Genomic DNA, 20002 nt, shown 5'->3' on the forward strand with positions numbered 1-20002 from the left:
TCCATACTTAAACCTATGCCATTAATCATAGGATTATATAAGTGTGGATCTGTTTCTAGGCCATACTCAAGAAGAAGTTAATTTTTAAACTAAATCGCAAGAATTTCCTCAAGAAATGCTACTTTCCTCAAGTAGCATTTATTATATTCTTATTATGAACTATGCATCATTCAGGCACTTTAGCTGCATTGTTTCATTTTAAACTTCATAACCCACTATGAGATAGTTATTACTATTATCTCCATTTTATAGTTGAGGAAATAAAGACTTACTCATTTAAAATCTTGCCCAAGATCTCCTAGCTAGTAAGTGACAGAGACCTAACTTGATTGTGGGTCTGGCTGATTTTGAAGTGGAGTTCTTTATTATACTGTTTCCCAGAGCAGCATTTTTTTTTCGGGGTTGGGGGAAGGGTGGCAGGGAATAAGGGTGTGTGTGTGAGAGGAGGGTGATGGAGTGGAGTGGGGACCAACTTCCCTCACCCGCACCACATACCTATCGTAGTATTTTGTTGCTTTGAGTTATATAACATTGGTGTCCATGTAAATTTTCATATTCATTAAAATAGAACATTTTATAGATTGGGAAACATAGGTTCATGCCATTTACCAGGCACTTCATATATGATAGAATATTTTATTGTTTTTTTTCTACATATTCGTTCTTTCTTACTAGTCAACCTTTGAGAGTAAGGAGTGACTTTTACATATTTGTAACCCTGATGATTATGACAGTTCTCTGTCCAGAGCAGGCCCCTAATAAATATTTGCAGTTTTTATAGTTGTTGAACTGTAATTGCTAACTTGAGATTTCCTGATCAGGTAGGTTGTCTATCCTGTATTAACTGTTTTTAGCTCAGATCATGTGATCTATCCCTAACATATATTTTCTATTTTCTCTCTTTCAATAACTGCTGCCTCAAAGGGAGAAATGCAGATCTTTGGCTGAATGATCTGGTAGCAACAGATCTGAAATTCTTAAAATGTTAGAACCAGACGCTATTTCTCACACAGTTGATGAGTTAAAAAGAGAGAGAGAAAGAAAGAATTTGGGGCTTCCCTGGTGGCACAGTGGTTAAGAATCTGCCTGCCAATGCCAGGGGACACGGGTTCAAGCCCTTGCCCGGGAAGATCCCACATGCCGCGGAGCAAAGAAGCCCGTGCGCCACAACTACTGAGCCTGAGCTCTCGAGCCCGCGAACCACAACTACTAAGCCCGTGTGCCACAACTACTGAAGCCCACGTGCCTAGAGCCCGTGCTCCGCAACAAGAGAAGCCACTGCAATGAGAAGTCCGTGCACCGCAAGGAAGAGTAGCCCCCACTAGCCTCAACTGGAGAAAGCCCGCGCGCAGCAACGAAGACTCAACGCAGCCAAAAATAAAAACAAATAAATATGTAAATTTAAAAAGAAAGAATTTGACAGCGAGAGAGCCACAGAGAGAAAACGGTCTTGTAGAGAAACAAGTATTCCCAGTTTCTAGACCCTCACCAGGCCTGTGGCTCTGAGTTCTGTGCTTCTATTTCTTACGTGCAAAATGGGGCTAATAACACTGCATGCAGCACAGGCTTGTTGTAAGAGGAAAATGAAGCAACAGACAAAATATATTAAGAATAGTCGAAAATGCTATTAAAGGTCACATATTGGTAGAAAGGAAATGAATACCAGGTACAAGTGTGTTTGGTTTTATCAATAATAAAAGAATAGAATAGATATTTTAGATATTTATTAAAAAAGGAACCACTTAAAATAATTCAATATAGTATAATGTTAAATCGTGAGGCTTCCTACTGCTTTAAATATTTTAATAAACGTTTTTACTGAAGTTTAATCTGCATTTTGAAATAATTGAATTTAAAGTAATTTAACTTACAGATTTTTAAAGATCATATTTACTGCATTGGGTAAAGCAGGTAGTATCTGTAATTTACTGTCAGGGATAGAAGGAGGGCTTGAACTGGTAGATATTGTTATCTACTGTTTGGTGCAAAAGATGTAAAATGAGTGTTACGTGCTAAGGTTTTCACTAAAATGGGGCCACTGTGAAAGTCAGTGGTGTGCCAGTTCAATTCAACAAATATTTAATTAGCTCTTGTGATTTTCAGGGAACCGTGTTAGGTACCGAGGAGGAAGCAAAGATGAATAGCATCAGCCGGAGGGAGACACGACACGAACCCAGTAACTAGGCTGTAAAGCAGAATGGGACATCATAATTTAGAAAAGGGAAAACACAGGGAGAACCCGGCAGAGCTTAAAATAATTTAACTTTTCCTGCCTGCATTTTCTTCTTTTCTTTCCTTCTTTTTCTTTTCTTTCTTTCTTTTCTTTTCTTTCTTTCTTTCTTTTTTTTTTTTTTAGTAACTATTGTGGATCTCTTTTCACCTGTGCCAAGTCGCTTGTCTGCAGAGGATTCGCGACCCTGTGAAATCGCCCCTATTCCCTCTTCAGCCTCTCCTCGCATCTTCGATGAGCTCCTCTGCCACCAGCACTGCATTTGGAATGGCATCTACTGTGTGGGTGGTGAAGGGATGGAAAGCTATTTTTGTTCTAATTATGAGAACTGTTTTATTGGGGGGAGTGGGGCAGAGGGAGGAGAGGCAGATCGGAGACTTGAGACACAGCGAGGTTGCTCCGAGGAGGCGTTTCTAAGGTTACTAGAAAGAGGACGGCAAGTGATATTCAGGCAGGGTTTTTTCTAAAACGAAATAAAATTTCAAACGAGGGGCGTTGGCTTAGTATGAGCTGTGCCACACGAGATTAGATGTTGCGGTTCCCAGAGGGTAATGGAAGAAGGCCCAGGAAAAAACCGAGTGCGGCGACTTCGGGAAAGCTGAGAGCCTCCACCTTCCCTCCCGGCCCTGTTCTCCCGTGGCCTTTGTTTCCCGGGGCTGTTTTGGCTGTAACACAAAGTCGGCGCGCCCGGGAACGGTGTCATTTAAGTGAGACGCGCGGCCGCGCCGGACCGGAAGCAGCGCCCAGCTGGGACCCGTAGAGAGAGGCGGGGAGCGGGCGGCGGTGGCGGCCGTTGTGGCTCCGGCAGTGGTGGCGACTGTGGCGAGGCTACGCAGCCGGGGCGACGGGTTTGGTGCCGCAGCAGCTCGCTCAGGCTGTGGGTCGTCGCTGCAGACGCGGGCAGAGGAGGGAACAACGACTCAGCGGGAGCACTTGGCAGAGGAGGGGAAGGGGTGTGTGAGAAGGGCCATGAGTGTTTGGGGTCGGGGAGAAAGATCTCGAAACTTGTTTCTCATATGTTACTAGTTGATTTTTTTTTTTGATGGCAGATTCAGAAGACACCCCGCGTCTCCCTCCTCGAATTTCTCTTGGTTCTTGTCAGTTGATTCGTAGCCGAAGTGAGTGAGAACTTTTTAATGCAACTGCTGAGTTCAGATGGGTATGGGATGGATGAGAAAAAAACGAGACAGGGGGAACAAGGGTAGGAGGTGGTGTCCCAGGGTATAGGAACATCATGACGGTAATAGTAGTTAAAATTGGGAGGGTTTTACTGTACCAGACGTTGTTCTAAAACCCTTTATATGCGGTAACTCATTTAATGCCCAGTTCTGTGAGACTGGTACTTTCTTTCATTAGCCTCCCTTTATGGAGGGGGAAACAGGCTCCTAGAGGTTAAGGAGAATGCCCAAAGAAAGACATGAAACGTGCAGAGCCAGGATTTGCATTCTGTCAGGCTGACCCCAGAACTTAATCTCTAAGCTCCCCACAGTGGTTGTCCCTCATCAGGATGTGAAGCAAGTGAGGACATAAGACAAAGAGTTAGAGGCTGGTATGGTTTGAACAGATGTGATAAAACAGCGGAAGCAAGGAGTTGACATGATAAAAAGGTGTGCGATCCAGGTGTGACTTAGTGAGGGTAGAGTTGCAAGTGACCTAAACCTTGGCCTCAACCTTGGCTAGGGCCCGCCTTTCTCGAATTCTTTGGGGCAGGGAAGAGAGATATACACCCATACACGTAAGTTTGAAAATGGAATTATGAAGATCACAGACTCATAGGATTTAAAGATTGTTTGATGTAGCCACCTTATTTAGCAGATATAGTCAAATAATCCATCCATCCGCCATTAATGTATATCCCAAATTCTATGTAATGCTGAAACCAGGAGCTGCTTTCTAACACAACTGAGTGACAATTGAGATCTTTCAGTATTTCTAAGAATTTTGATTTAAAAATGAATAGAAACAAAATAAAGTTATCTAGAACAAAGGACAAGGTGGTTTACCTTGAAGAAACTGTTTCAAAGAAAAAGGAAATCTTCACGTATCTTGAAATCTTGAAAGAAGATAGGAAAATTTTTATCAGTTGATCGTATACTGTTTACAAATCCATTAAGTCTGATGGAATACAGTAATCAAAATGTTAGCATATTCCAGAGAGTCAACTTGTAGTAGTTGAGATCATGGGCTTAAGAATCAAGTAGATCTGCTTAGCCACATATTTCCTCTGTATAATTGATTTACTTAACTTTGTCCTTGATTTCTTCATCTCTAAAATGGAGGTAATAGTTCCTAACTTGCAGAATTAGAAGCAGTGTTTGTAAAGAACCTAGCATAATGTCTGGAACAAAGTTGATAAATACCAGCAACCGTTATTACTCTGAATCAAATAAAAGTAAAGCATTGCTGAACCTTGTATGCAGTGACATGGCAGCTTCTAGACTGGTTTTACATGGGAAGGTCAAAGAGTAATCTCCCTTATTGGTAATTAAAGTGAAAAACATTGATTCATTTTCTGAAGGGTAAGTTTGTTACTTCAAAGTGATTGAAAGTTTTAGATGGCTAGATAACCCCTGATATGCCCACCACAATCCTTTAAAACTATTGTGGCTTTTAAAGATAACTTATTTTTGAACTATTCTGTTTCCTGAACTATGGGCAATTTAGGTTCTAAGTAACTGACTATACTTCTTTACAGATGCATGGTCATGGAGGCTATGACTCTGATTTTAGTGATGATGAACACTGTGGAGAATCTAGCAAAAGGAAAAAAAAGTAAGTAATTTTTTATTGATCTCTGTTTCCGATCCTTTCTAAATTGAAATGAGGTATAAATAATATTTAAAGTTTTTGGATTGTGTTTACATGTGAAGACAACGATGCTCGACTGAGTGAATTTTTGTTTATTAAACTATAAAGAATTGACTCAAAAATTTGAGAACAGTTATGTAAAAGATAAGAAAGTAATGTTTATGCTGTGAAGGGATTTATGGAAAGGGAAGCATAAGGATAAAAAGGAAATCAGTTAAAGCTCTTAGATTTCTCTGTTGCATCTATTTTTCATTCAACTGTCAAGGACTCTACTTGCAACTGTCATAGCTAAGAAGGGGCTTGGTTGGTTGTCCCTTTGCTAGTACTTGACTGCAAAATGAGGTTACTGTGGAGGATGAGATTGTGATGCAGCACAATTCTTAGGATTTTGTGAGAGCAGACTAAGTGGTCAGAGGAAGGAGTTCATGGAAGTCTTTACTGAATGGAAGAGGTAAGAACTCTTAGCAGATAAAGCCTGAGCCTTACGAGGAGGCCATATCTTGGTGGAGTGGCTGTGTTTAGGGAGGGGCATTGTTTTCAGCCTTCAGTGCTTAGAAACTTGATTTTAACCATTAACTTAGGTGTGGTTGACTGATTCATATTAACCAAACTTATAAAAATTGGTTTATTATTTGATACTGAAAACTATATAAGCATACTAATTGGGACTGAACATTTTTGTTGGGTACTCAGTCTTCATGGATAACCAAAAGAATAGAAATAATTATATAATAAATTACATTTTTATGTAGTGAAATGAAATTAAAATGCTTTACATTTTCAAGGTTTTTCATTCAAAAATATTACTTTGTAAGAATAGAATTTGAGCCAATCTAGTTGGATAGTCTTGTGTGCTCTAGGATTATATCTATTTAAGTAACTAGGGCTGATCACCTATAGTCTGTATCATCTGTCATCAGCCCTTCTTTTTCCAGTTACTGGAAGCTTTGTTATCTCTACTTTACAAACAAGGAAATTGTGGCACAAAAAGATTAAGTAATTTAAGATTAAGATAATGAATGACAGAGCCAGAATTTGAACCAAGGACCCCAGGTGGTGTGACACCAGAACCCATGCATTTGTTAGTTTCATCTTCTCCATTTTATAGGTATTAAATAAAGTCAAGATATTAATTAAGCTATTAAAGGAGATGTAAAATATCTCATTGAAGATCAGTGAGTCTTTAAGAGTTGAATTCCTTAAAACATGTTCCAATTATGAAAATAATAAAGAAATAGGAAACACTCTGAGAAAAATGAACTCTTCTAATAATTTTTCTTCTTAACAAACCAGGACAGTTGAAAATGATTTACTGCTCAAAAAGCCATTTCAGAAAGAAAAACATGGAAAGGTGGTCCATAAACAAGTTGCAGCAGAATTGCTGGATAGGTATGGTACTTCAATGTACATTACTTTTTTTTGGTTTGAGATGTTGATGATTTGATTGTATTAATTAAATATAGACATTTGAATTTGCTTGAAATAAAATTTTTCTTAACAGGGAAGAAGCAAGAAATAGAAGGTTTCATCTCATAGCTATGGATGCTGTATCCTTTTATATTTCTAGATTTTGTGACTAATACAATTTTTAAAATCTATTTTATGTCATAAAATCTTGTGAAGTCAGATAGACATAAATTTTATATTTAAAGATAAGTGTTTATTGATATGGAATTTTGCCATATATACTTCTGAGTACAATTCTCTTTTACTAATATATAAGAAAGAATTAGAGGCAAAAAATAATAAAAAACATATTACTAATCTTCTATAAATAGGTTTACAAAGTCCATGTACTTGCAGATATTTTTTCCAACCCATTTTTGTCAAGCTATCAATATTTCTCATTTTTATACTATTATCTTCAGTCTCATTTTAACTCTTAACTCTTTTCCTACCTGGTTCTTGGCTATTTAATGTCTTTGTAAAACTGTGTTTAATAATAGGTCTGTTTGATCATTAGAGAAATGCAAATCAAAACCACAATGAGGTATCACCTCGCACTGGTCAGAATGGCCATCATCAAAAAATCTACAGACAATAAATGCTGGAGAGGGTGTGGAGAAAAGTGAACCCTCTTGCACTGTTGGTGGGAATGTAAATTAATACAGCCACCATGGAGGTTCCTTAAAAAACTAAAAATAGAATTACCATATGACCCAGCAATCCCACTACTGGGCATATGCCCTGAGAAAACCATAGTTCAAAAAGAGTCACGTACCACAATGTTCATTGCAGCACTATTTACAATAGCCAGAACATGGAAGCAACCTAAGTGTCCATTGACAGATGAATGGATAAAGAAGATGTGGCCCATATATACAATGGAATATTACTCAGCCATAAAAAGAAACGAAATTGAGTTATTTGTAGTGAGGTGGATGGACCTAGAGTCTGTCATACAGAGTGAAGTAAGTCAGAAAGAGAAAAATACCATATGCTAACACATATATGGAATCTAAAAAAAAAAAAAAAGTTCTGATGAATGTAGGGGCAGGACAGGAATAAAGACACAGACTAGAGAATGGACTTGAGGACACGGGGAGGGGGGAGGGTAAGCTGGGGCGAAGTGAGAGAGTGGCATGGACATATATACACTACCAAATGTAAAATAGATAGCTAGTGGGAAGCAGCCTCAGCCCAGGGAGATCAGCTCGGTGCTTTGTGACCACCTAGAGGAGTGGAATAGGGAGGGCGGGAGGGAGACGCAACAGGGAGGGGATATGGGGATATATGTATACATACAGCTTATTCATTTTGTTATACAGGAGAAACTAACACAACATTGTAAAGCAATTATATTCCAATAAAGATGTTAGAAAAAATAAAAATGAAAAAAAAATAATAGGTCTGTTTGTGGACTGTCTCAGGCCTGCTCTGGCTTCAGCTTTCAGGCATGAATTGGGGCTGTCTTTAAGTTACACCTTGTTTCCCTGTGATAGCCATCTCTCAGCTCAACTTTTTGGTTAAGACTGTGGTTTATTACACAAGCTGCTACCACTGGCCATCCATATTACTGTTGGGACTATTGGAGAGTGAAAGTATTTCTGGGTATTTATTACTGCGGTCAGGATAGGGAGAAGGAGACGATGTCAATTAGATAAACCCACTGTCCTGTAGTCACCACTTTCACTTTATTGTTCCTGATCCTTTTCTTAAGTTATAGAAGTTCTCTTGTCACCAATTTATTTATTCCTCTTATCTCCTTACCCAATAGCTTAGCTTTCCCATGGATCTCATCTGCCACTGCTCCTTTAGCATTTCAACATCTACTCCTCCTATCACACCACTCAGTTGGGGGTGTTGGGGCATCTAGTTACAGCCTGGTGAGGGTGAAAGTCTAGATCCCCTTTTCTTGCATGGCTGGATGTGGGACCATAGATTTTCTGGAGTGTTTGGCTGGAATAGAGTAGTTACTGCCTAAAAGTTATCTTTCCTGTTAGGCTGCCTCTCTCCTGATTATTTTGTTACAGGGAACAGACTTCTGTTGGGACTTCTTTTGTCTGCTTGTTGGTATTTACAGCTATCCAGCTTCTTCACCTCCAAGTCTGGCATTTATTAAGTGAAAAGAAAACCTGGGGAACTCAGCACCGTGTCTTACCATGGGTCCTGAGGTCCATAGCTGGTCTGCCTTCTTCTCTCTACCTTTCAGAGCCTTCTTATGTTTGTTTTATATATAATTTCCAAGGTTTTTAGTTCTCAGTGGGAGGAATAGGGAGAAGTGCAGTTGACCCTTGAACAACACAGGGTTTGAACTGTGAGGGTCCACTTATACAAGGATTTTTATTTTACTGTATTACTTGTGTGAATATGGGTATTTATTTTACTGTAGTACTAACGATCTGCAGTTGGTTGAATCTACAGATGCAGAGGGCCGATTATACATTATGTGCAGGTTTTGGACAATGAGGAGGGTGGGTGTTCTATCCACCCTGTTCAGGGATCAACTGTACATCTTTGCTCCATCTTCCAGGAAGCAAAGTCCCACCTACCACCTGCTTTTGTAAATAAAAGTTTTATTGGAACACAGCTGTGCTCATTCATTTAGGTGTTATCTGTGCCTACTTCCATGCTAAAGTGGCAGAGTTGAGTAGTTTTAACAGAGACCGTATGGCCTGCATATTTACTATGTACAGGAAAAGTTTGCTGACGAGCTCTTGAAAGATTTAAGTGACTTGCCAGTGTCACATGACCAGTTTGTGATAGACCAAGAGCTAGAATCCAGATCTCTGGGTATCTGGCTTTTCTCTTTTTTCTTTTCTGAAATGTTAATTGCTTTCTTGCTCGTTTCAGAATTACGTTTTGATTCGCTATTCTGTTAGAACACATTGTGATCAATTAAATAACTGTTTGTCTTTAATATAATAGGCTGTAGTCACGGACAATATTATGTCAGTTCTGTTATGTGTGTGTTCAGCTCTAGAGAGAGTACCATGGAGCTTTTTAAAACAAGTAAAATGCTCATGTGTCTTGTTGTATTGCACTGAAAATAAACATGACTGTAGCTTCTTTGAATATTAAAAGAGAGTATAAAAAATAACATGTGATCTCTTATATTTACTTCTTTTTGAAAGCCTCATGTTAGGATTTAATATAATAAAAGTTACATCTTCTATTTTGGAGGCTTTATTGTTACTGAAATAGCTAAATTATATTTTATAATGAAGAAAAATTCTACTCCTCACCTTTAACTTTAGAAACTATAATTTGTTTTTCATGTTTTGATGATTAAAATGAGTGGTGGTGTGAGGCTGTATATAGGAAGCTGTCCTTCTCTCCATGAACATTTGAAAATGTTCAAAACAATATAGAGTATTCAGTAGAAAGTGAAAGCCCCTCTACTGTACCATGTTCACTCTTAACAGTTTAATATTTACCCTTTTAGATCTTTTTAAAATTTTAAGCATGTATAGTGTATATTTGTATATTTTTAAAAAACTAAATAGACTCATACTATGTTATTTTTTCCCTACTCACTAATATGTCATTGACACCCAACTACTGAACAAATAAAATCCTTAATTTTTTGCATTTCAGTATCAAAGGCATACAAAGTTTGTAAATGACTATATTTTATACTATGGTGGCAAAAAAGAAGACTTCAGGCGATTGAGGTAAGTGTCATAAAGTTTATTTTACATAATGGGAGGTAGGTATGGGTATCTTTGAAGACTCACAGCTACTATATCTTCTGATTCTGTCATTTTTCTCCTGCTTTCCATTCCAGTTTTGTTGTTATAAGGTGGAGAGGCCATTCGAAGCTTCTAGCTAAGCAACTCATCATGAACCCCATTTCTCTGGCAACAGGCTTCAGGCAGCCTGCTGATTCTGGCAATAACAGGATTGTGTGAGGAATACTCACGTGCCTGATTATGCAGTGATTTTTTTTCCCCCACAAGGATCTTTGAAATAATGAACTCTTTAGACCTCAGGTTTGGGATTGCTTTTTAAAAGATAGGACAAACAAGAGACCTCACTCTAATATTTCCCTCACATGAAATTCCTTCTTATATCTGAGGCTCTTCTGTCAGAGCCTCTTGGTTTTGTGTGGGTTTTTTTCTCTTTACTTAACGATTTTCCAAGTTGATAGTGCCCTAAAAAACTTTATACCAGCTCATCAGCCCCAAACTTAACTCTCCTCTGAATTTAGCCTGTATTTCTCAACAATCCCTTGTTCTGTCCCCAATCTGTTATCATCTTGAAAAATCATCTCTTTCAGTTCTCTTCCTCCCTTACTCAGTCTTCCTAGGAAGATGTAGTAAAATGAGGTGTGGAGAAATTTTTTATATATTTTTAAAATGAGATCACAATAGGATGGTGTTACTTATTTTAGATTCTGAAACTTATTTTCATTCATCTTCCTTATCCATTTAGTGTTCATTCAGATTTCTCATCCTAGTTTTGGTAATTTAGCTCCCTTTGTGTAATTGAACCAGCTGTAGAGATGGGTGGATTCCTTATCCATTTGTTTCTGTAGCAGCACTCTTTATAACTACCTTTTGAAAATACTGAAATACTTTTTATAAATATACTTACATACATACATACATATAAAACTATCTTTGTGTATCTTATTTTTACTCAGGTGCTCAAAAATCTCACACACTGTTTAACTTAAGTTTGACTAATTTTGTTTTCATATTGAATTTAAAATTATTTTTTTTTCAGAGAAAATGACAAGATAGACATGGATATTATACGAGAAAATCACAGGTTCCTATGGAATGAGGAGGATGAAATGGACATGAATTGGTAATTGTACCCGTGTGAGACATAATGTGTCAAATGCTATAGTCCTATCTCTCCTGCTCCCTGAGTGTTTTCTTGTTTTGTCACCTGTCCGAAGCATTTGGCCCCTGCATGGAACAGTTCTGAATCGAGAACATAAAACCGTGCCTCAGATTATTGAATCTGGTTTGTTTATTTTGGTAATTTTTAACAATTTTAACTGACTTCTCATTGCTTGACTTTGTCTTTAAAAAATAATTTATGAAATTTTTACAATATTATTTGTTGTCTTGTAGTACGCTTCTTTTTAAATTTTAAAAATGTTTTGGGAAAACGTAAAACCTGAAAATGGTTTTAAAAATTCAAACATTACAGAGGGTAAAAAGTGAAGAGTCAGTCTCTTTCTCATCTTTGACTATTAGTCTTCCAGCTTCCCTCCCTAGAGACCCACTATTAATAGTTAATATTCAGATATTCTATGCACATGTAAGTAATAGACCTCTTTTAAAACATTAATGTTTATACCATATGCATTATTTATTTGACATTGCCTCCAGTAGCAAACAATGGTTGAATTTCTAAATATGTAAGATTTATATTTTTTTAATGAATCTAGGGAGAAGAGACTTGCAAAGAAATACTATGATAAATTATTCAAGGAATACTGTGTAGCAGATCTCACCAGATACAAAGAAAATAAGGTATGTCTTCCAGATATTTATAGAAGAAGGTTCTTATTCACATATAGTATTACTTTTTAATATACTATTGTGCCCTGTATTCTTTTAAGATGCTAATTCAATTCTAAGTTGTCCTCCATCTATGAAGTATCAATTGGACCATTTAACCTTGATAGCTGTGGAATTTACAAAGGGCCCCGAAGTCAAGGGTGCCTCTTTGTGAACTGAGACGTGAAAAGTCTAAAATGAAACACAGGTGGCTGCTGAATCTTGTTTTATCCTGACTCTAATCCAGAGCCTCTAGTGATCATTATTTGACACTTTGAATGATGTCTTCTTTCACAAATGATGTTTGAAATTGATAGGCTTTTTTTTTTCAAATGGATTACCATATAAAGAGGCAGATGCACATCTTCTGTTATGTAAATGTCTATTCTAGTAAAAATAGCTCTTATCAGTGCCAATTAATAATGGCAAATTTCCCTTCCTGCTTTACATCTTACTTTAGTTAATTTTTTTAATTAATTTTATTTATTTTTGGCTGCATTGGGTCTTCATTACTGCATGCAGGCTTTCTCTAGTTGTGGCGAGCGGGGGCTACTCTTCGTTGCAGTGCACAGGCCTCTCATTGCGGTGGCTTCTCTTGTTGCAGAGCATGGACTCTAGGCGCACGGGCTTCAGTAGTTGCAGCACGCAGGCTCAGTAGTTGTGGCACATGGGCCCTAGAGCACATGGGCTTCAGTAGTTGCAGTGTGTGGGCTCAGTAGTTGCGGCGTGCAAGCTCTAGGGCACGCTGGCTTCATAGTTGTGGCATGTGGGCTCAGTAGTTGTGGCTCACGGGCTGTAGAGCGCAGGCTTGGTAGTTGTGGCACACGGGCTTAGTTGCTCCGCAGCAGGTGGGATCTTCCTGGACTAGGGAATGTCCCCTGCATTGGCAGGTGGATTCTTAACCACTGCGCCACCAGGGAAGTCCTATTTTAGTTAATATTAAAGTGATTTTTAAAAAATAGAAGTAGAGTTGATTTACAATATTGTGTTTCAGGTGTATAGCAAAGTGATTTGGTTATATATATTTTTTCCTTTTTTTCGATTCTTTTCCATCATAGGTTATTACAAGATATTAAATATAGTTCCCTGTGCTATCCAGTAAATCCTTGTTGTTTATATTATACATGGTAGTGTGTATTTGTAATCTCATACTCATAATTTCTCCCTCCCCCCATATTCCCCTTTGGTAACCATACATTTGTTTTCTGTGTCTGTGAGTCTGTTTCTGTTTTATAAATAAGTTCTTTGTACTATTTTTAGATATCCACCTATAAGTGATATCATATAGTACTTGTCTTTCTCTGTCTGTTTTACTTAGTATGATCATTTCTAGGTCCATCCATGTTGCTGCAAATGGCATTATTTCATTCTTTTTTATGGCTAAGTAATATTCCGTTGTGTATATATACCACATCTTTTTTATCCATTCATCTGTTGATGGACACTTAGATTGCTTCCATGTCTTGGCTATTGTAAATAGTGCTGCTATGAACGTTGGGGTGTGTGTATCTTTTTGAATTAGAGTTTTCATCTTTTCCAGATACATGCCCAGGAGTGGAATTGCTGGATCATACAGTAACGTTATTTTTAGTTTTTTAAGGAACCTCCATACTCCATACTGTTTTTCCACAGTGACTGCACCAATTTACATTCCCAAGAAAAGTGTAGGAGGGTTCCCTTTTCTCCACACCCTCTCCAGCATTTATTATTTGTATACTTTTTGATAATAGCCATTCTGACTGCTGTGAGGTGATACCTCATTGTAGTTTTGATTTGCATTTCTCTAATAACTAACAATATTGAGCATCTTTTCATATGCCTGTTGGCCATCTGGATGTCTGCTTTGGAGAAATGTCTATTTAGGTCTTCTGCCCATTTTTTGATTGAGTTTTTTGGGTTTTTTTATATTGAGCTGTGTGAGCTGTTTGTATATTTTGGAAATTAAGCCCTTGTTGGTCTCATCATTTGAAGATATTTTCTCCCATTCCATAGGTTGTCTTCTCATTTTGTTTATGGTTTCCTTTGCTATGCAAAAGCATTTAAGTTTAATTAGGTCCCATCTGTTTATTTTTGCTTTTATTTCTTTTGCCTTGTGAGACTGACCTAAGAAAATATTGCTACGATTTCTGTCAGAGAACATTTTGCCTATGTTCTCTTCAAGGAGTTTTATGGTGTCATGTCTTATATTAAAGTCTTTAAGCCATTTTTAGTTTATTTTTGTGTGTAGTGTTAGAGTGTGTTCTAACTTCATTGATTTACATGTGGCTGTCCAGCTTTCCCAATACCACTTGTTAAAGAGACTGTCTTTTCTCCATTGTGTATTCTTGCCTCCTTTGTCGAAGATTAATTGACCATAGTGTGTGGGTTTATCTCTGGGCGCTCTATTCTGTTCCATTGATCTGTGTCTGTTTTGTGCCAGAACCATGCAGTTTTGATTGCTGTGGCTTTATAGTATTGTCTGAAGTCTGGAAGGGTTATGCCTCCAGCTTTGTTCTTTTTCCTCAGAATTACTTTGGCAATTCTGGGTCTTTTGTGATTACATATAAATTTTAGGATTATTTATTCTAGTTCTGTGAAAAATGTCATGGGTTATTTGATAGGGATCACATTAATCTGTAGATTGCTTTGGGTAGTATGTCCATTTTAACTATATTAAGTCTTCCAGTGCAAGAGCATGGGCTATCCTCCGATTTCATTGAATCATCTTCTGTTTCCTTTATCAATGTTTTATAGTTCTCAGCATATAAGTCTTTCACCTCCTTGATTAGGTTTATTCCTAGATATTTTTCTTTTTTTGGGGATGCGATTTTAAATGGGAATTTATTTTACTTTCTTTTTCTGATATTTCATTGTTAGTATGAAGAAATAGAGCAGATTTCTGTATATTAATGTTGTATTCTGCTACCTTGCTGAATTCATTTATCAGTTTTAGTAGTTTTTGTGCAGTCTTTAGGGTTTTCTGTATAGGGTGTCATGTCATCTGCACATAATGACAATTTTACCTTTTCCCTTCCATTTTGGATACCTTTTATTTTTCTCATCTGACTGCTGTGGCTAGGACTTCCAATACTATGTTGAGTAGAAGTGGTGAGAGTGGACAACCTTGTCTTGTTCCAGATTTTAGCAGGAAGGCTTTCAGCTTTTCACCATTTAGTATTATGTTGGCTATGTGTTTGTCACAAATGGCTTTTATTATGTTGAGATATGTTCCCTCTGTAACCACTTTGGTGAGAGATTTTAATCATGAATGGATATTGTATCAAATGCTTTTTCCTTGTCTATTGAGATGATCATGTGGTTTTTGTCTTTTGTTGATGTGATATATCAGATTGATTGATTTGCATATGTTGAACTATTCATGTGACCCTGGAATGAACCCAACTTAATTATGGTGTATGATCCTTTTTATGGGTTGTTGGATTTGGTTTGCTAATATTTGTTGAGGATTTTTGCATCTATATTCATCAAAGATATTGTCCTGTAATTTTCTTTTTTGTTAGTGTCTTTGTCTGGTTTTGGTGTCAGGGTGATGGTGGCTTCATAGGATGGCTTTGGGAGTGTTCCCTCCTCTTCAATCTTTTGGGAGAGTTTGAGAAGGATCAGTATGAGTTCTTCTAGCTATGTTTGGTGCAATTCCCCAATGAAGCCATCCAGTCCTGGACTTTTGTTTACAGGGAATTTTTTAAATTACAGATTCTATTTCACTCTAGTGATAGATCTGTTCAAATCATCTGTTTCTTCTTGATTCAGTTTTTACAGGCTATTTCTAGAAACTTTTCCATTTCTTCTAGGTAGTCCATTTTGTTGGCATATAACTGTTCATAATATCTTCTTATGATTTTTTGTATTTCTGTAGTGTTGGTTATTATTTCTCCCTTTCATTTCTTATTTTATTTATTTGGGTCCTCTCTCTTTTCTTCTTGGTGAGCCTGGCCAGAAGTTTGTTGATTTTGTTTATCTGTTCAAAAAACCAGCTCTTGGTATTATTGATTTTTCTGTTGTTTTTTAATCTTTATTTATTTCTTCTCTGATCTTTATTATTTCCTTCCTTCTGATGACTTCAGGTTTTATTTGCTTTTCTTTTTCTAATTCTTTTAGGTTGTAGGTTAGGTTGTTTATTTGTGAGTTTTCTTGTTTTTTGAGGAAGGCCTGTATCGCTATGAACTTCCCTCTAAGGACTGCTTTTGCTGCATCCCATAGATTTTGTATGGTTGTGTTTTCATTGTTGTTGTTTTGAGATTTTTTAATTTCCTCTTTGTTTCATTATTGACCCATTGGTTTTTAGTAGCATGTTGTTTAGTCTCCATGTAATAGTTTTTTTCCTCATTTCTCTTTGATTAGTTTCATGTGGGTGTGGTCAGAAAAGATGCTTGAAATAATTTCTGTCCTCTTAAATTTGTTGAGCCTTGTTTTGTGTCCTAGTAGTGGTCTATCCTAAAGAATGTTCCATGTGTGCTTGAAAAGTATGTGTTTTCTGCTTTATTTGGATGTAGTATCCTGTAGATTTCAATTAAGTCTAACTGTTCTATTGTGTCATTTGGGATCTCTGTTGCCTTATTGCTGTTCTGTCTGGAAGATCTGTCCATTGATGTGAGTGAGGTGTTAAAAGTCTCCTACTCTTATTGTATTCCCATCAGTTTCTCCCTTTATGTCTGTTAGTATTTGTTTTATGTATCTAGGTGCTCCTATATTGGGTGTGTATATGTTAACCAGTGTGATATCCTCTTCTTGTATTGATCCTTTTATCACTATATAGTGTCCTTCTTCATCTTTTTTTATGGCCTTTGTTTTAAAGTCTGGTATGAGTATTGCTACCCTCACTTTCTTGTCATTTCCATTTGCATGAAATATCTTTTTCCATCTCCTCACTTTCAATCTGTATGTGTCTTTAGCCCTAAAGTGGGTCTCCTGTAGGCAGCATGTTACAGGTTCTTGTTTTATTATCCAATCTGCCACTCTGTGTCTTTTGATCGATGTTTTTAGTCCATTGACACTTAAAGTAATTATTGATAAGTGTATTTATTGCCATTTTAAACCTTGTTTTCCTGTTGATTTTGTATTTCTTCTTTGTTCCTTTCTGTTTTTCCTTTTGTGCTTTGATGGTTTTCTTTTGTATTATGCTTGAGTTCCTTTCCTTTTGGTTTTTGTGAATCTGTTGTATGTTTTTGACTTGTGGTTACCCTGGTTTTCAAGTATGTTAACCCATAACTCTATCTACTTGCTTTAGACTGGTGGTCATATCAGCTCAAACACTTTCTAAAAGATCTACATTTTCTTACTCCCCTCCTCCACATTTTGTAGTTTTGATGTCCTGTTTCTCATCTTCGTGTTTATCTTTTTGCTGTTCATTGTGATTATAATCACTTTCACAGACTTTTTTGATTGTTTCTTTAATCTGTGTACTGCCTAATTTAAGTGATCTTCAATCTTTTTATATATTTACTTTTTCTATTGTGATTTTCCATTTCTTATAGATTCCTGCTTCTTTTCTATTTAGAGAACACCTTTCAGTATTTCTTTTAGAGTAGGTTTAGTGTTGCTGTATTCTTTTATTTTTTCTTTGAGAAATTCTTTCTCTCTCCTTCCATGCTTAATGATAATCTTGCTGGGTAGGGTATCATAGGTTGCAGGTTTTTCCCTTTCAGGACTTTAAATGTATCTTGCCACTCCCTTCTGGCATGCAAAGTTTCTGTAGAGAAATCAACTGATACCCTTATGGTGGTTCCCTTGTAACTGACTCTTTGTTTTTATCTTGCTGCCTTTAGAATCCTCTCTAACTTTTGCCATTTTCATTATGACGTCTTGGAGGAGGTCCGTTTGGGACCCTCTGTGCTTCCTGTATCTGGATATCTGTTTCCTTCTTTAGGTTTGGGAAGTTTTCAGCCATAATTCCTTCGAATAAATTTTTGATTCCCTTTCCTCTTTCTTCTTCTGGGATTCCTTTTATGCATAGGTTGGCATGCTTTGTATTATCCCATAATCTCATATGTTGCTTTCATTTTTTTTTTTTTTTATGCGGTACGCGGGCCTCTCACTGTTGTGGCCTCTCCTGTTGCAGAGCACAGGCTCCGGACGCGCGGGCTCAGCGGCCATGGCTCACGGGCCCAGCCGCTCCGCGGCATGTGGGATCTTCCCGGACCGGGGCATGAACCCGTGTCCCCTGCGTCAGCAGGCGGACTCTCAACCACTGTGCCACCAGGGAAGCCCCATTTTTTTCTTTCATTTGTCTTTCTGTCTGCTGTTCTGATTGGGTGATTTCCATTATTCTGTCTTCCAGATCACTTATTCATTCTACCTTATTTAGTTTGCTATTTATTTCCTTTAGCTTGGTTTTCATCTTGGCAATTGGGTTGTCTAATTTTGATTGGCTCCTCTTTATAGTTTCTAGTTCCTTGTTATGGTGATCTGCATTTCTATCAATAGTCTTTCTTAATTCCTTCAGCATTATTATTACCTCCTTTTTGAGCTTGGGGTCTGGTAGACTGGAGAAGTCTTCTTCATTGTTCTTTCAGGGGATTTCTCTTGTTCTTTTAATTGGAAATAGTTCCTTTGTTTTTTCATTTTACTTATATTTCTTTGACTCTATGAATTTAGGAGAAACAGTTATCTACTGTGGCTGTTTTTATGTCAGAGCGACCCTGTGTAGACTGTGGGAGTCCAGTATTCTTGGTTCAAGGGTTGTTTTTGGTAGGATTCTTGCCATATCTTTTCTCAGGGTGTGTTGGCCCTTGTCCCCTTGATGGCAGTGTGTTTGGTGGTGTTGTGATCAGAGCCTGCACTGGATGTTGGGCAGGGCCTCCTCTTTGCTCTGCGGTTGTCAGAGCCCTGTTAGGGGCAGGGTCTGCTCCCCAGTTGTAGGAGTAGAAGCCCCCACCCAGGTCAGGTTCTAAGCTGCAGTGTGAGGTAGATGGGACTGGAGCACTCTCTCTGGGAAAGGAGCTGCTGTGTATTCTTCCCCAGGAGCTGTCCACTGGGACGTGCAACTGTGATGCTGCCTGCCACCTGGTGCATGCGCCTACAAAGATCACTGTTGTTGGCACTGCCTTCAGTGGCTGGTTCCTCTGTGGGAGCACCGGTACTCGGCTTGGAGGTCCCTTAGGCATGTATGCATGCTCACAAAGCCACTGATGCGAAAACCTACTGAAGGTGCGCCCACTGTGGGAGCTCTGGTAATTGGCTCAGATTTCAGCCCTGCCTCTGCGTGTGCGCACCCACAGAGTTTGCAAAACCTGCAGTGGCCGGAGCTATGCCCCATTGCAAGCATGCTGATAATGAGGCTGCTATGGCAGAACCACTCTCTGTCCTGTGCACACCCCCAGTTTTGGCCCAAGCCACACTCCTGGCCCTTCAGGCTGTCTCCATGCAGCCAAACCAAGTCCTCTTCCCAAGTCTGTCCACTGAAGCCCAAGTTTCACTACCCAGTTGCTGTGCACTTCAGGCACGTGTCTCTGGCTAGGAAGTGTAGCGACATGGTGGGGACCGTCTATACTGGTCTTTCTTTACCTTGCAGGGCTGCAGACCAGCTCCCATACTCTTCTCTCGAGCCTCTGAAGCTCCCTGTCTGTCCCCGCAGACCTCCCAGCTGGTGAAGGAGGTTCCCAGGGTGAGGGGACCTTTTTCACAGCTCCCTACCAGGGGCGTAGGTCTCACCCCAGTTCCTCTTCTTCTCCCTGTTCCCTTTGTCTTCCCCAGTTATGTGGGGATCTTTCTTGCAGCTCTGGTTGTATAGGATCTTCAAGCTTTCAGTAGGTATTCTCTGAGAATTGTTCTACGAGTAGATGTATTTTTGTTGTATTTGTGGGAGGAGGTGAGCTCCATGTCTCTCTGCCATTTTGATCGCCTCCTCTGGGATGATTTTTATTCCTATCTCATTTTTCACATTTTTAGCTACTGATAGATAAATTGACCCAGAAACAAATGATCTCAGTTTGAAATGGGAGGGGAAGGAATGTTGCATAAATCTGTATGTTTTGGATAGTGTACATCTGTATTGTATTAAGAAAGACAA

The 20002-nt window shown here is 38.3% G+C and overlaps 1 protein-coding gene across 2 annotated transcripts in view; it reads left to right on the forward strand.

Moving 5' to 3' along the window:
* Positions 1 to 2964: 2964 nt before the first annotated feature.
* LOC132498846 (protein FRA10AC1) overlaps positions 2965 to 20002 on the forward strand; it is a 40929-nt gene continuing 23891 nt past the window's right edge. Inside the window, exons 1-8 of one of the 2 annotated variants that reach the window (XM_060113063.1) lie at positions 2965 to 3183; positions 3280 to 3348; positions 4926 to 5002; positions 6332 to 6427; positions 6540 to 6585; positions 10076 to 10152; positions 11207 to 11290; positions 11883 to 11967. In XM_060113063.1, coding sequence (XP_059969046.1) covers positions 4926 to 5002; positions 6332 to 6427; positions 6540 to 6585; positions 10076 to 10152; positions 11207 to 11290; positions 11883 to 11967 — 465 coding nt within the window. In that variant the 5' untranslated portion in view covers positions 2965 to 3183; positions 3280 to 3348. The remainder of the gene's footprint in view (positions 3184 to 3279; positions 3349 to 4925; positions 5003 to 6331; positions 6428 to 6539; positions 6586 to 10075; positions 10153 to 11206; positions 11291 to 11882; positions 11968 to 20002) is intronic. The other variant, XM_060113145.1, reaches the window with a different exon arrangement.

Source organism: Mesoplodon densirostris, chromosome 1, assembly GCF_025265405.1.
Source record: "Mesoplodon densirostris isolate mMesDen1 chromosome 1, mMesDen1 primary haplotype, whole genome shotgun sequence".
NCBI classification, from domain to species: Eukaryota; Metazoa; Chordata; class Mammalia; order Artiodactyla; family Ziphiidae; genus Mesoplodon; species Mesoplodon densirostris.